This window comes from Nannospalax galili, unplaced genomic scaffold, assembly GCF_000622305.1.
Source record: "Nannospalax galili isolate Female #2095 unplaced genomic scaffold, S.galili_v1.0 scaffold1087, whole genome shotgun sequence".
Classification (NCBI taxonomy): domain Eukaryota; kingdom Metazoa; phylum Chordata; class Mammalia; order Rodentia; family Spalacidae; genus Nannospalax; species Nannospalax galili.
In genome coordinates, this window is record NW_008356845.1 from 857,371 (window position 1) to 872,310 (window position 14,940).

The following is a 14,940-nucleotide window of genomic DNA, read 5'->3' on the forward strand; positions in this document are numbered from 1 at the left end:
CTGCCTGTGTGAATGGAGTGATGCGGTCACTGGGTGATTTCTTGAACTATTCCTTGGGAGCACTTAGATGACGTCAAGGGTTTCACGTAGAGACTTAGATGACGTCAAGAGATTCACGTAGAGAACAAACATTAAAGACCTCTGACAGGCCGCACTGTAACTCCCAGGAAGAACTTTTACTATGAGAATCAACTAATCTGCAGCTGACAGATGCATCACTGGGTTTCAAATTACTGCTAATTTTCATTATGGAGCTAGGGGGAGTAAGATGCTGTGTTCTTTCAAACACTACAAAACCAAGCAGTGGAGGTGCAGTGATGCCTTAACCAGATGATCATTTCAGGGTGAACACTACAGGTCAAAAATAACGAATTCTTTCACAGAAGACTCGAAAGATTGGAACGTTCCACAAAAGGTGACTGGGTCAGAGGTCAGAAGTCAGAGGTAGCATTTACTTTACATGTTACTACAGTGAATTTAACAACTTATGGTTTTTCTTTGATGAGGTCATAAGTATTTGCTTGAAAATAGAATACTACATACAAAAGGGTCTCCTTCTATGATGACACCAATTCACATACTGCTGAGGATTGTGGTCCGCTGGGTGTATTCCTGGTGGTCATGTACATGAGCTGGATTCACAAGGGTGGTGTATTCTCATCTTCCGGGTATGTTTGATGCAGTTTGAATGTCGCTCATGGGCAAACTGGAGTAGCCAGAGAGGACAGACTTACAATGACTCAGGATGGGACTGTTTCCTAGGAAATCAGAGCCTCCTACACACCCTGACACCAACTTGCTTCCATGTCGACGGTAACCTATAAGCTCAGTGAGGGTCTGGATGGCGCGGGGCCCTGTTAGGGCAGTGGGGCCATTTCTGCTTCCAGATTTTCTAGCTGAAAGGAGAGAAAAGGTAAAGGCAGTGATTACTTCAGGGCCGGTCACAGAGCACATGACTGAACATCTTCTGGTTGTGAGAACAGTACTGAACATGGTCGTGGATACCTTTATCTGCAACCCACTTTTGCAAATTGCTAAGACATTAATATTTCAGTCATTATCAATATCTCTGGGGTCCTTATGAATATGTTTTTGTGTACACCACTTATTACAAAGGTATTGATAATGGTTACTTTGAAAAATATGATGAAAGATATTTTTTGGTTGGTTTTATTTTATTTTTTTTGACAGACTCTCCCTAGTCCTGCCTGAAACTTACTATGTAGACCAGACTGGCTTTGATCACACAGAGATCCACCTGCCTCTGCCTCCTGAGGGTTTGGATTAAAGGCACATGCTACTGTGCCCAGGTTCATTTTTAATTTTTTGGAGATAGACTCTTATGCAGTAAACCAGACTGAGTTTGAACTTGAGATCTTCCTGCCTCAGCTTCTGACAAGTTTGAGAAAACACATTTAAACCAAATTCTTCCTCACCCTCTGTTCTTTTCCTTTTCCTTCATTTTAAATCATCTATGACTTGACCAAGATTTCAAAAAGAAATTTAATGATTTGTTCAATTTATTTCTAGATGAAAAGATTTTTATTTTCACACCTGATTCTCAAAATTTCTTTCAATTTTCACCCTCAAGTAGCAGGTGTGGAGTACAGAGCCATCTCACTCCCACTGTGAAGCATACACATCGAGTAGCAACATGAATTCTGTTCATATATGTGAAAATGTGGCTTGTTTATTTTCAAATAAGAGTGTCTTTCAACAAAGCAACTATTGTTTTTGCTGATATTGTAACTGGTGAGGAATGAGCGGTGTTGACACAGTAAGAATCAAGGGTTGCAAGGTCTTTTCACAAAAACCACTATATTTGTGTAAGTTTTAAACTTCAGGAGGGGCAAGAATCAAATGGAACAAAGGACCCTATGTACTCACCACACAGATTCACATGCTCACAGTCATCCCACTTGCTTGGCCTTGACTTTCTCTCTGTCTCGTTCCTTCTCACACACAGACACAGCCTGTGCACACACACAGTCATGGATATTACATTTTTAAGTATTAAGCACTTTGTCAGTGTGTGTTTTCTACGAACAAAGTCCTGGTCTTTGATTAGATTGCTGTCTCCATCAGGAGGGGCAGGCCATCATGGACTGGAGGTTCCCGTACACCCGTACTGACAATGCCATCATACAGCCTTCTCCGAACTGGCTTTTACTGTAACTTGCCATGCAGGAAGCTGAGTTGGCCCAGGCAGACCGAGCTCTGACCACTGTGTCAGCACTTGCTTAGATGAGGCTTGGTTACTGCTCTAGCAGGTGCTGGCATTTTGGCTGTGGGTCTGTCAATTGTGACAGAACTCATTGTGTGTGTAGCTGCCATCTGGTCCCTTTGCACTGCCCTGTGGGATTTTATGGACAGGGGAAGAGGCACCACTGTGCTCACACATCTGCTGTTTGTTGTGTGATAGTGAACTGAGACTTTTGATTTTCTTGCATAGTCCCTAGAGCACTGCAGTGAAGCCACCTGCCTGCTTGCTTAGTCTTCTCCTTTGGAGTCTTTTGCTTTCTGCCATCTTCTAAGAAGTTGAGATTCAGCACCAGACAAAATGGTATAAAGTTCAGGATACCAAAATAGATTTTAAAGGGATAAGTCACGTGTACACTTTCTGGAGCTGGTAGAACTGTTTCTGGCCTACATGGTGCAGGAGGGAGCTGTGGATAGTCCATCTCTGTCCTATCTGCTGATGAAAATGAGTTGCGTCAATGGATGGAGCCTGCTAGAAGAGGAGTAAAATTTACCAAGTGTTTATAGTTGCCACATGGGAGGAGGAGATACCTTGGACCTCATAGGGAGGGAAGTACAACTGTACCAAGAGCTAAGTCACGAGTAGAAATATCTGAAAGTCAACGTGTCCCAATAGAGAGTACCATCATGTAAATCGTTAGTGACGGGCAAAGGAATAACAGATGCTCTGATCAATAGGCTGTGAGTTGTGAGCTGTTGTTCTCCTACTATTGTGGTGATGGAGTGGTAAAGGTTGCACTTTTACATAGCCGCCAGCAAAACCTGGATAATTGCACATGAGTCTCTGTGTTTAAGCACAGTGCCTATTATGTTTCTGAGATGGATTCATGCCCCACAAGGAGGATGGCTATTCTGGATTTCTGTAGATGATGGAGTGGTAAAAGTTGTACTTTTACATAGCCGCCAGCAAAACCTGGATAATTGCACATGAGTCTCTATGTTTAAGCACAGTGCCTATTATGTTCCTGAGATGGATTCATGCCCCACAAGGAGGATGGCTATTCTGGATTTCTGTATTAATGCATGCCTTATGGTCAACACCAGAAGCCCCTGAGTCAGCCAAATTGCATGAGATTCCATGGGGAAGATATTTAAAATGTGAGAGCTAAAGTTACTCTTGACTGAATTTGTCCTGAACAGAATAATCTTTTGTCCAGGAGCATGACTGTGGAATTTGTAAGACTGCCTTTTCCTGTAAGGTCAAAGATGCCACCACCATTGAGGCTAAGAGATCTATACTAGTATCTTGCTTACTTAAGGTCATAAGACACTCTGGGCAAAGATATCACCCCCTAAGTCAGGAACATACCAGGAATCCAAAACAGAGTTCAGGATGCCCCAAACCAACTTCTTGCAAAGGGACCCAATCATAAAGCAAGGTGGATATGCCTGTGAAAACAAGGACTACAGAGATAAGAGTTTGAATGATCACTAGAAATTCCATCCACATAACATAATATGATGTCCCATTCCCCAGCCTCCCCAAAGGAAGGTGGTTCTCACAGTGAAAGTCATGTTTCTAGGGAACCTAGATCCTTTGTGAAGATCAACAGAGGAACTAGGAAACCACTGCTTGGGTGCCTCAGAGCGCATTGCCTCTTCAGAGCCTCTCTTGCCTGATCCTGGAGGATGGAAGGGCTCACTCCATGGAGGGCACAATGGAACTGGTGAGTGACATTCAGGGTTTGGGGTGAACATGAGATTTTATGTCTTTTTGCAATATGCCAGATCACTAAGGACTGGTTTCTCTTGGGATCAAGTGCCATAGATATAGCCAGAGAGAATTTAAACAGAATTAAAATGGGATAGGGGTAATTATGAGCATTGGGTGAAGTTGATTGGACCCTTTGCTTTTGCTTTCCCCAAGGTGAACAGTTTAACTGATACTGATAACCGGTGTGCTTGCTCTGTGGATGTTTATGGTATCAGGGGTGAGGGAGATTGTTCTGCTCCATGAGGACCATTTGTATAGAGATGATTGTAGGACACACATGAGACAGGTCACAGCTTAGCTTTTGGTTCCCTTCCATGTTTTAAAAGGAAACCATTTAGAATTCTAGGAAGAGAAAAGGAAACCACAGCCTTGATGAAAGGATGCAAATGCAATAAAACTAATGAAAAATGCAGCATCTCAATATAATCACCCTGCATGGCCGGTAACAAAAAGCTAATGGGATCTGGAGACCAGTGGATGGCCGCCAACTGTATTCGGTTCACATTATTGTGTTGGCTGTTCTTGCCTACAGCCCAGAATCCTGAGCATTCAGGTACTGTGACTGGAAATGAATCAGTTGGCTCAGATAGCATGTGCTGTGCCATCTTGGACCTGGCTCTTGTCCTTTTCTTAATTCTATTTGGAGTCAAAGATGAAGAACCTTCTCCTGACTGAGCCCTCAAAGCGTGTTGAGCTGCAGAAAAACTGTTCCATTACGTTGCTGATTTTATGCTGATAGGCACCCAACAAATGGTCTAGAAAAGTTCATGAATTCTGATAAGACAAAGGGATCATCAGCCACTCACATCAAAAGTCTTGAACAAAATGTGGTCCAATCTTAAAGACCATAAAAAACATTCTTTACCCCTTGGCTAGCCACTATCTGAAAGGAAGTTTGGCTCAGAACTGGACTATTGAGGGGTTATCTAGACAGCCATTCTGTTGAGTTAAATGGGAATTTCATCAAATCTGACTGGGCACTCAAGTAGCCAGTAGCACTGGAGGCTGTCCTGGTAGACCAGCCATGGGGCCCTTTTGAATTACCTGTTTCTGGGAAATGAGTCAGCCCCTAACTAGAGGTTCATCTTGGGGTTCTAGACCCTGGAGGTGCTGGGCAGAGATACTAACACTCCTACTATCTTTGGCCCTTGGTCTAGTCAAACCATCCCATGACTCACTGGAAATAAGCAGTGGTTTCGACAGCCAACTCTGCTATTGTGGGATTTCCCATCCCAGTCCGTCTGCTGTGGAACCAGAGGAATCCTGTTGGTAGGTTTGGCCCTAAATGATTCTGCAGTGTCCAGTGTTCTGAAAGGCAGCTCCAGTCAATGAATCTGCCTTGTGTGTAAACACATAGAGATGCTGCCTTGTTTTAGCTATGCTCATGCCAATTCTTAACACTTCTCCTGACACCTGAATGCACAGGGGCTATTTTATGCCGCATGTGCTTGTATGGACCACAATCACAGGGTGACTGCGGCCTCTGGCTTAATCAAACCAATGCAGTGATAATCCAAATCAAGTTTATCAATGAACTCTGAACAAAAGTAACTGGTCTCATGTTACTTTTGTAATATATTGCTACATGTTCGGTTACATGTAGGACAGAACAGCCTGTATGATATCTTCCCATGAAGGGTTGCTAATAGGCTTCTTAATTTGTGTGTGTGTATGTGGTGTATGTATTTTGTATGTTTCCCCATGTGTGTGGGAGACAGAGGCTAACGTCAGTCCTCTTCCTGTGTCGCTCTTCACCTTATTGTTTTGAGACAGAATCTTTCATTGAACCTGAAGTTCCCTGGTTATTTAAGCTGACTGAGCTCTAGGGCTCTTTCTGTCTTTGCCCCTCATCCCCAGATATGCATTGCGGCATCTGGTTTTCCCCGGGTGCTGGGACTCCAACTCAGGTTTGATTTACCCACTCAGCCATCTCCCAAGCCACAACCTTTATGTATAACTACCTACCAATAGTGACAATGGCATGGATCAATAGCTGTGGTCATGGATCCTATTTTACTGATTGAGATCTCAGGTAAAGAAGACTATTCTATTCAGTGAATATATGGTTTCCTCCTTCCAAACAGCTCAATCAAGATTGTTCCTTGGCTTCAGAATTCACCTTCTAGAGACAGTTCAGGAATCTATCTTTCAATCTAAGGACTATAGTCAATGAGATAGAAAGAACCACAGAAATCAGGTGAGTTTTTATTCAGTGATTGTAACTGGATCACTGTGTTACCCCATGTTCTGGCTGAACAGGGAGCGTTTATGCAACTGCCACTTGCTGCTGTTGGTCTTGGATTCAGACCCACAGCATGGTGGTAGAATGCATGCAAGCTGTGGGTGAGGAAGCTAGGCGGCTATCTGAAATAAGATCAGTTAGTCTTCTTTGGGACTTAGCTGAATCTGGTATGGTGCATTGTATGATTAAGATCAATTGTACAGACTGACCTCATCCTGTAGATAGCATTGTGTTGACAGTAATTCTAATCAAGTGCTGACTGCAATAAAGTGGAACAGATCTGGTCTGAGTATTTGTAAATCCCTAATCTAAATTTCTGATTGGATTGTAGGGCCATGTGAATGTGCTAGCTGAGAAGATGCTGGGCTGACAGGTGGTTTTAAGGAGATGAAGTCCTCTGGGTGTCCCTGCCCATTCTTGCTTACTGAGTGCAGCTGAGCCTGAGTTGTTTCTGTAGCTAGTCACAGTCAGTTTAGGACCATCACTGTTAAACCACAGGGGTATCACAACAGGACCACTTCGTGATGCTTGTTCTTATGGAAAGAAATTGAAGTACGTTCTGCTTGCTACAAGATACATAGAGCACTTTGCTCTGAGTCGTGGTGAAGCACACTGTGCATGGTAGTGATCTGGGCCCACTGTGCCATGCTATGAGACATGGAGGGGAGGGAACTGAGCTATCGTGCTGGTGCTCCTGTGATTTTCTTGGCCCCTTTGTGCCACATTATCTATTTTTGTTACCCGTGGAGCTGTGAAAAGCCCATTTGCTTATATCTCCTTTGGAGTCTTGAACTCTACAGCTAAGATTCTTTCCTAACAATAATGCCAACACAGTCACACTCTTCTGTAGACTTGGCAGTTGACATTAGAGACAATACTTAGATACATACATTAAATACGTAGATATAATACAATTCTCTAACATCAGTTTTTCTCTTTTGTCAGCATTGTTTCAGACTTTAATTTTTCCAGGAAGTCAACTAGAAAATTCTCTTAGGCTATGTTTTTGTCCCATTAAAAAAATGTTTGAAAAGCTTTTAAGCTAAAAGTGAAGCTTATTTAAGGAACTTTTAGTCCCTTTCCACAAGTATTTCCTACAGTTTTAAGGCTGGGGAAAATGTTTTTCAACTTTATCAATCTGCAGAAGGAGACACACCCTTGAGAAGTGAAGGGCGTACCTAAGTGTGCTGGGTGAAAAACGCTGATCTAATGTTCTCTTTGTAGCCTCTCTCTCTTTCCACTCTCTCTGTCTTACTTGCTGTGCCACCTGAAGTTGCTACTGAAGCCAGTAACTGAATTGGCTACTTCTGAAGCTAATTAGAGTTTCAGTTGTAATACAACTTTAAAAATCTCATTCATTACAGAAACCATGAAACAGAGCCATACAAAAACCTCTTGGAGATGATGACTCATAGGCAGAGATCTCCATGTACTCATGGAAAGGGGACTGGGCTCTTCTTCCAAGTCTCATCACCTGTATCAAGCATGTCAGGATTTCAGCTTATTCTTGATTATACATTATAGGCCTGTACCTAATAGGGGGTAAGAAGCTTCGTATAGTATTTATAAAGGAGAATGATACAGGTGGGCTAGAATGTACAGAACATTCTGTTCCATGAGAAAAGTTTGTATGAAGTGCATCTTCCATCTAGTATAACCAGATTCTATTTTACCACCACTTATCTCCCCATTACTCATTATTGGCCTAATGCACTATGAGGCAAGAAGCTTTTTTAAAAAAACATTTTATTTATTATTTCTATTTTATGTGTGTACGTGTATTGCCTGCATGTAGATAAGTGTACCTGTGTCGTGCAGTGCCCACAGAGGATGGAAGAGGCTGTCAGATCCCCTGGAACTGGAGTTACGGACAGTTGTTAGTTGCCATGTGGGTGCTGGGATTTGAACCTGGGTCTTCGGCAATAACAACCAGTGTTCTTAACCACTGAGCCATCTCTCCAGCCCCAAGTAACTTATTTTTAGAGTTCTCTCTCCCTCTCTCTGTCTTTCTCTGTATACATGTTCATGTGAGTACATGTGTATGTAACAGACTGTGTGCATGAGCATGTGTAGTCCAGAGGACAACTTGGGGTGTCATTCTTCAGGGACTGTCCACCCTTTGGGAGACAGAGGGTCTCACTAAACCTCAGGCTAGACTGGCCAGCCAGTGATTTTCCATCTTCCCAGTGCTGGGCAGTCAAATGAGGCTAAGAAATGAGGCTCATGAAGAGATCCCTTAAACAACCACCCGTAGATCCATCCACACATGTGGTCATCAGCAAGGTTGGCAGCAGAAACAGGTACCCTGGGTTCCAAGCTTGCATTTGGCATAAGGAGATATGTTAGTATCTTTGGTATGTTTCGCCAAGTTCTGTATACATGCCTTTAAAATATAAATCCATTTCTGCAATTGCATTTTATTCAAAACAAAAGAATGTGTCAGTTATAAGACTTACTCTTAGCAATGTGCAATTTAATTTAATAAAAACATATCCTAAAGCTACACAGACTGTCTCCTTTGTAATTATAACTGCAAAGTGGCAGGCTTCGAAACACATCAAAACGAAAAGAAAACCTAAACAAAGCACAGCCTGCTCTATTTTCAGAGAAATGAAGTTTTAGCATCTTGTTTGTATATTGAAGTGTTTAGAGCAGTCATTTTAAATGAGTGTGAATAAGAATTTAATGATCAATTTCGGAATCCTAGTTAAGCCTGAAATTCCAGGACATAGCTATTTTCTTTAACAAAACGTTGAACTTTGGGTAGATTCAGAGCTTTGGGCCTGATGGCCTATGGTGGGTTTTTAAACTTGATAGTGAAACCTTCATTCTGTGAGAAGTGACCAAGTATCTGTCCCTTGAGTAAGTGGGCCAGTGCTGAGTACTTTCACCTACAATAGGCTAAATGTGTATGTACACAGCCTGAGCATATGCACACACACGCACACATACATACAAGGTATACACATGTGCACACAAAGATACGCATATGCATATATACATACATACAAGCACATGCAAGCTTTTCAGACTGTAGAATGCTAATGCCTAGTATAGCTCCCATGACTAAAATAAGATAATGACATATCCTAACACTGGTCTATAGTGAGCTTTTATTTTACTTGTATTTGTGTGAATGGTATTAGCATTTCACTATAATAGTGTTTGTGCTACAGGAACCTGATAGAACTAGCAAAATGCACCCTTGAATTCAAAGGCTCAAACCCTTTAATGTTACAATGATCAAATCTCTAACAGGAGGATTCTTTCAGTGCCTCTTGCTTGTAGGAAAACCATACATATCTCAATATTAGAGACTTCCAGTAACAAAGAAATCTCTGTCTCAAAGCTTAGAAGCATTCTAAATTCAGCAAGTCATACATATTAAGTAGGCACATCTTTTTGTCTTTCAATCATACCAGAATAAAAGTGTTTAAAATATTTTTTCTTTGGTTATATTGAAAGACCATTTTCTGTAATTTCACCTTGGCTTCATTGAAGGCTGTGATACTGGATAAGGCCACTGCCCCACTCTCTACACTGTAAGTAGATGGTAATTATCTGGTCCTCTGGACTTACTCTTTTCCAGCTAGTTACTTGAAGTTCTTTTGACTTCCTCCACCGTCTTGCCTGCTTGTCTCTCCACGTAGTCTAATTCGCTTATTCTGTTTCTGACCTGTGAGGTCCATCTGAGTGAAGCTAATATTTCTTTGGTACCAGGCTCTGAAATTGTGTTGACATAATCTTGAAATCATTATGGTTTATCTGTCCTAGGTCATGCTGCTGGTCATGAAATAAAATTTCCATGACCTTTAAAAATATCTGCTACGGGGCTGGAGAGATGGCTCAGTGCTTAAGATCACTGACTGATTTTGCAGAGGACATGGGTTCGGCTAAGAGCCCTGACTGCTCTTGCAGAGGACCCAGGTTTGATTCCCAGCACCCACATGATGGCTAACAATGGTTCCTAACTTCAGTTCCAGGGAATCCAATACCCTCTTCTGACCTCTGAGGGCATCGTACAACATGGGTGCACTTACACAATCCAGGCAATACACTCATACACATAAGAATAATAAAATATAATAAAAATATTTTAAAAATCTGCTATGACTCTCATTTTTTCAGTTGAATTTTAGACTAAATGTTTCTAATGCTCCCACAATTTTTGTTTTCTGTTACTCCCCTTGTGACCTGGGAATGTCATCCAAGCAGTTAGATTATACAACCTTTCTTCACTGAGGCTCTTGAGAATAGTCAGTTGAAAGTTTATAAATCTTTGTCATTGCAGTATGAAATCAGATCATGGTTAAGCACATCATAACAGAGATTAACGGATGCTGTCAAATCTCTTCATTAAAACACTGGATATTGAGTTTGTCCATTTTTGGTATCCAGTACTTCTCTAAGAAAGTTAAGCTCATTTTCATAAGTTTGCAATCGATCATTTCCTTTCCCAGTGCTCTTGGGATCCACTTTAATAATCTGACCTAGGTTCTGGAAGGAGCTTACAAAGCTACATATTTTGTGGCCATTCAGTTGCTAAAATGTTTCCCTTAACCTTGGGACTCCATTGTTTGATCCTGATCTTCCTGAAACTCTGGCCATTCTTCATCACTTATGGGTTATGATTTGTGTTTCATTAATTGTGTTCAATCTGCAATTTCTCTCCATGCTTAAATATTGCCAGAAGGTTTGGCTGGATTCTGAACTTCTCTAACAAGATCTTCACCTCAGTGGGCTCTGAACTATTTCTGAATAATGGTTCAGGCCGCTGGTCATCTTCTCTGAAAGAGAAACTCAAATCAGCATTAAGTTTGAAGATGCTGAATGAGACTGTGTTTAGTGGTATCTGGGGTGTTTTGAATATAAAGACATCTTAGCTGGGATCGTAGAGATAAAGAAGAGCAAGAAAGATATTCTTAGCTGTAAATTATACTGTTAAATAGGTGAGTTTAAAGACAAGTATGTAACAGTCATAACCCATTCTATATTCACTACACTGAATTTGCTTGTTGTCAAAAGATTAAAAAAATTTGTTTTTATTGAGTAAGGTGTCATTTCTCGATGTCATCTTGTGAAGGCTTTGATGGCTTCTCAGCTGTCTCAGAGAAACTTTTTTTTTCTTTACCACAATAGGAAATCTTCTATTCCTTATGCTTTGAAGAAATTTAAATATCTGTACATATCAGGGACTCTGGAGTATATAATGCATATCTATGTATGCATGTAATGTATCCATAATAAACATCTTAATTATTGTAAAGTCTTGATAATATGGAAAAATATGCATAACCTAGGTAGTACTCTATAGTTTACATGAATTTCTAGCATTTTTGAGATTTCTGGTGTGTGGATGCAGAATAGAATAGTAGGAAGAGGTAGTGGATTTGGGACATGAATTGTGCTCTGTAGTTTAGTCTTCCTTCCCTCCCACCTTCTTTCTCTTCCTCCCTTCTTATAGACAGATGTCTCAAATTATTTTTCTACACATTCAATATTTTACAGAAGAGCCATTATTTCAAACCATGATGAAAATTTCAGCTTATGTTCACTAGAAATCTGACAATTATATTCAACTAATTTATCCAACACCCACATCTGGTTACTCACAATTACCTGCAACTCCAATATAATGTCCTCTCCTAGCCTCTGTAGGCACTGCAGTCATATGCACAAACCCATTTTCATACACATAATCTTAAATAAAAATTGAAAATATTAAATTTCAATAAACGAGAATATTTTGCAATAGATGCCTAAAACATAAGAATTATCACTTAATTTATCCAAAGAAAACATATAGTATTTAATGAGATAACATCTAATTTAAAATCACTTTAAAAAATACACTGCTATATTTGAAAATTCTGATTTAGTAATACAAGTTCATTTAACCTTTAAAACTCTCCCTACCAAAGAAAAAGAAAACAAACATCAAAATCAACACAGAAGACCTAGAATACTAGGCAGTGTGCTTCATTGATTAGCGATCTGGGTCACAAAATCAACTGTAATTTTAGTTAATCCTCAGTCACTCCTTTAAAAATTTTATGTGATTGAGTGTTTTATCTTTATGTACATATGTGCACCATGTGCATGCCTGGTACCTTCAGGGGCCAGAAATGGGCATCAGATCCCTTGGAACTGAAGTCACAGGTAGTGATGACCTGCTATGTAGGTACTGGGAACCGAACCCAGGTCCTCTGCAAGAACAGTAAGTGCTCTTAATGGGTCAATTACTTCCTTATACATTCTTTTCTCAACTACAGAAATTATAAACCATGTTGCATATGATTAAATAATATATACTTTCCCAGTCACGTGCTGATTAATAAATGTTCTTAAAGACAAATGTTTAAATAAACACATTTTTAATTGAGCAATATTTTATCCATTCTTACTATAACTAATTGATGAAAACATACAAGGTTCTGCTTATTTGGTATATGGATTTTATATCAGCCTGGATGTACTCTAATTGCAGACATAAAAAGATGCTTGTGCAACACACACACGCACACACACACACACACACACACACACACACACAGAATGAACCATTTTTCTTTTAAATCAAAGAATTGAAAGAAATGCCATTTGGTTTCATTCACAAAGAATGCGTTAATGTGGTCCAGTCCTGTAATTTTGTGAGCTATTCTCATTGTGGCTTTTGTCATGGAATTGAAATAATTTCCTTCCCAAATTAGCTCTCCACAGATGTCTTATAAAAAAAAAAAAGAACAGTTTTCAAAATGATGTAGTTGATTTTAAAAATCATGCTTTCCTTTTAGTTTAGTTGGGGTTACTGTAGTTTTATGACTTATTCAAACATAAGTATCTCCTGATTTCTTAACCTGTTCTTTTGACTGAGATGTCAAAAAAGTGCTTTCAACATGGTAATCAGAGGGTTTAGGAATGGACTTACCATGCCATTGAAAAGGAATTGGTGTGTTGTTGGCTTTATTGCTGTGACCTGACTTGGCTCTGTAAAGCTCACTGAAAGTGAAGGCTTTTTTCAAAGATAGCTATATTATTTTGCAAAGTTCATATTTTCATTTGTTGAAAGAATTCATAGCAATTAGCTTGACTCAACTGATTACCCCAGTAAGACAAAACAGCAAATGTGGTACTACCTGGAGAAAAGGTATAATTTATCTATTATTTATTTATGTGCCTCTCTCTGTCTCTCTCTGTCTCTCTCTCTCTCTCTCTGTCTCTCTCTGTCTCTCTCTGTCTCTCTCTCTCTCTCTCTCTCTCTCTCTCTCTCTCTCTCTGGTATATCAATGTGTGTCTGTGTGTGAGCCTGGGCATGTGTGTGTGGACCAGAGGTTAAAGCGAGGATCTTCCTCTACTTCTCTCCACCTTAAACTTTGAGACAGGGACACTCACTGAACTTGCATCTTGCTGTTTCAGCTAGGCTGGCTGGTCAGCAAGCACCAAGAATCTTCCTGCTTCCACCCACGAATGCTGGGGTTACAGATGTGTGCCACAGTGCCTGGATTTTTATGTGGGTGTTGGAGATCTGAACTCAGATCCTTATGCTTGTGCAGCAAGCACTTAACAAATAATTTAAATAAGAATTTTTGATATAGAGTTTTATTTAAAAATGTAGATTCTTGGCCCCAAACAATGAGCCATATTTCTTGAAGGAGTTCTTAAAGAGCCTGCATTTTCTGGAGCTCACAATAAAGGGGAGAATATCTGGCTGTGGTCATTCAACACTAATAGAGATACCCATAGCATTGGAGGGAAGTAGAAAAAGGTTCTCAATTTGAATTAGAACCCAGGGTGTCTGGAGTGTGCCCTTTATTGGTTATTTGATACTGTTATAATCATTTTTCCTCCATGAGCATTTATTCTCTAGTGCTTTCGCATCAGGGATGCTATAGGAAACAGATGTGCTGGAGCACCGGAAAGGACTTTTTAATTTGTATGCTGTCATGGCAATGTAAGATAGCATATTATGGTTATAGTTACAGTATTTAAATAATAACTAAACTGATCTAATAGAGTTATTTCTTTTCCTGTATGTTAAACACTTTCAAAAATCACTTAGGCATCAACATAGAAAGTGCATTGTAGGCTATGACCCGGGTAGAAAGTAACCAGGGAAGGCAGTGAGTGGGAAATGGCATTCCAGATCTGAATTAGACCCATGTTGCTCAGAGTCCATGGGAGAAGCCTTCTAAAGCAAAGCCGAGTTCAACCTAACAGTAGGATGCAACGTGGGTGGAGAAATTCGATTGTAGCAAGAACAGATGGAACATGAATGCTTTTGCCCATGTCTACCTAATAAAGATCACCAAGCCATAAAGCCAGCAAGCAGAACATCAATCAGGCATGACTGCTGAAACCAGGGCAGCAAGCTGAGCCCTGGAATGAACGAACAAACAGCTGAAGAGAACATCCCTCCCCAAGCCCCTGCTGTTCTCAGTAGGGCCAAGACTTCTTTAGGGCATTGAATCCATGTCTTGGTCTTACTAAAATGTTTTGTTAAAAATAAAATAAGAGCCGGGCGTGGTGGCTCATGTCTTTAATCCCAGCACTCAGGAGAAAGAGGCGGGCGGATCCTTTGTGAGTTCGAGGCCAGCCTGGTCTACATAGTGAGTTCCAGGCAACTGGAGCTACAGGGAGACCCTGTCTCAAAAAGACCAAAAAACAACCAAACCAAAACCCGCCACCACCAAAAAACCTAAGGCACAAATCAAATCGAAGCAAACAA

At 40.5% G+C, this 14,940-nt stretch overlaps 1 protein-coding gene across 1 annotated transcript in view; it reads right to left on the bottom strand.

Annotated features, from left to right (window-relative positions):
- Window positions 1-601: 601 nt before the first annotated feature.
- Oprm1 (opioid receptor mu 1) overlaps window positions 602-14,940 on the bottom strand; it is a 68,437-nt gene continuing 54,098 nt past the window's right edge. Inside the window, exon 4 of the mRNA XM_008854729.1 lies at window positions 602-896. Coding sequence (XP_008852951.1) covers window positions 858-896 — 39 coding nt within the window. The 3' untranslated portion in view covers window positions 602-857. The remainder of the gene's footprint in view (window positions 897-14,940) is intronic.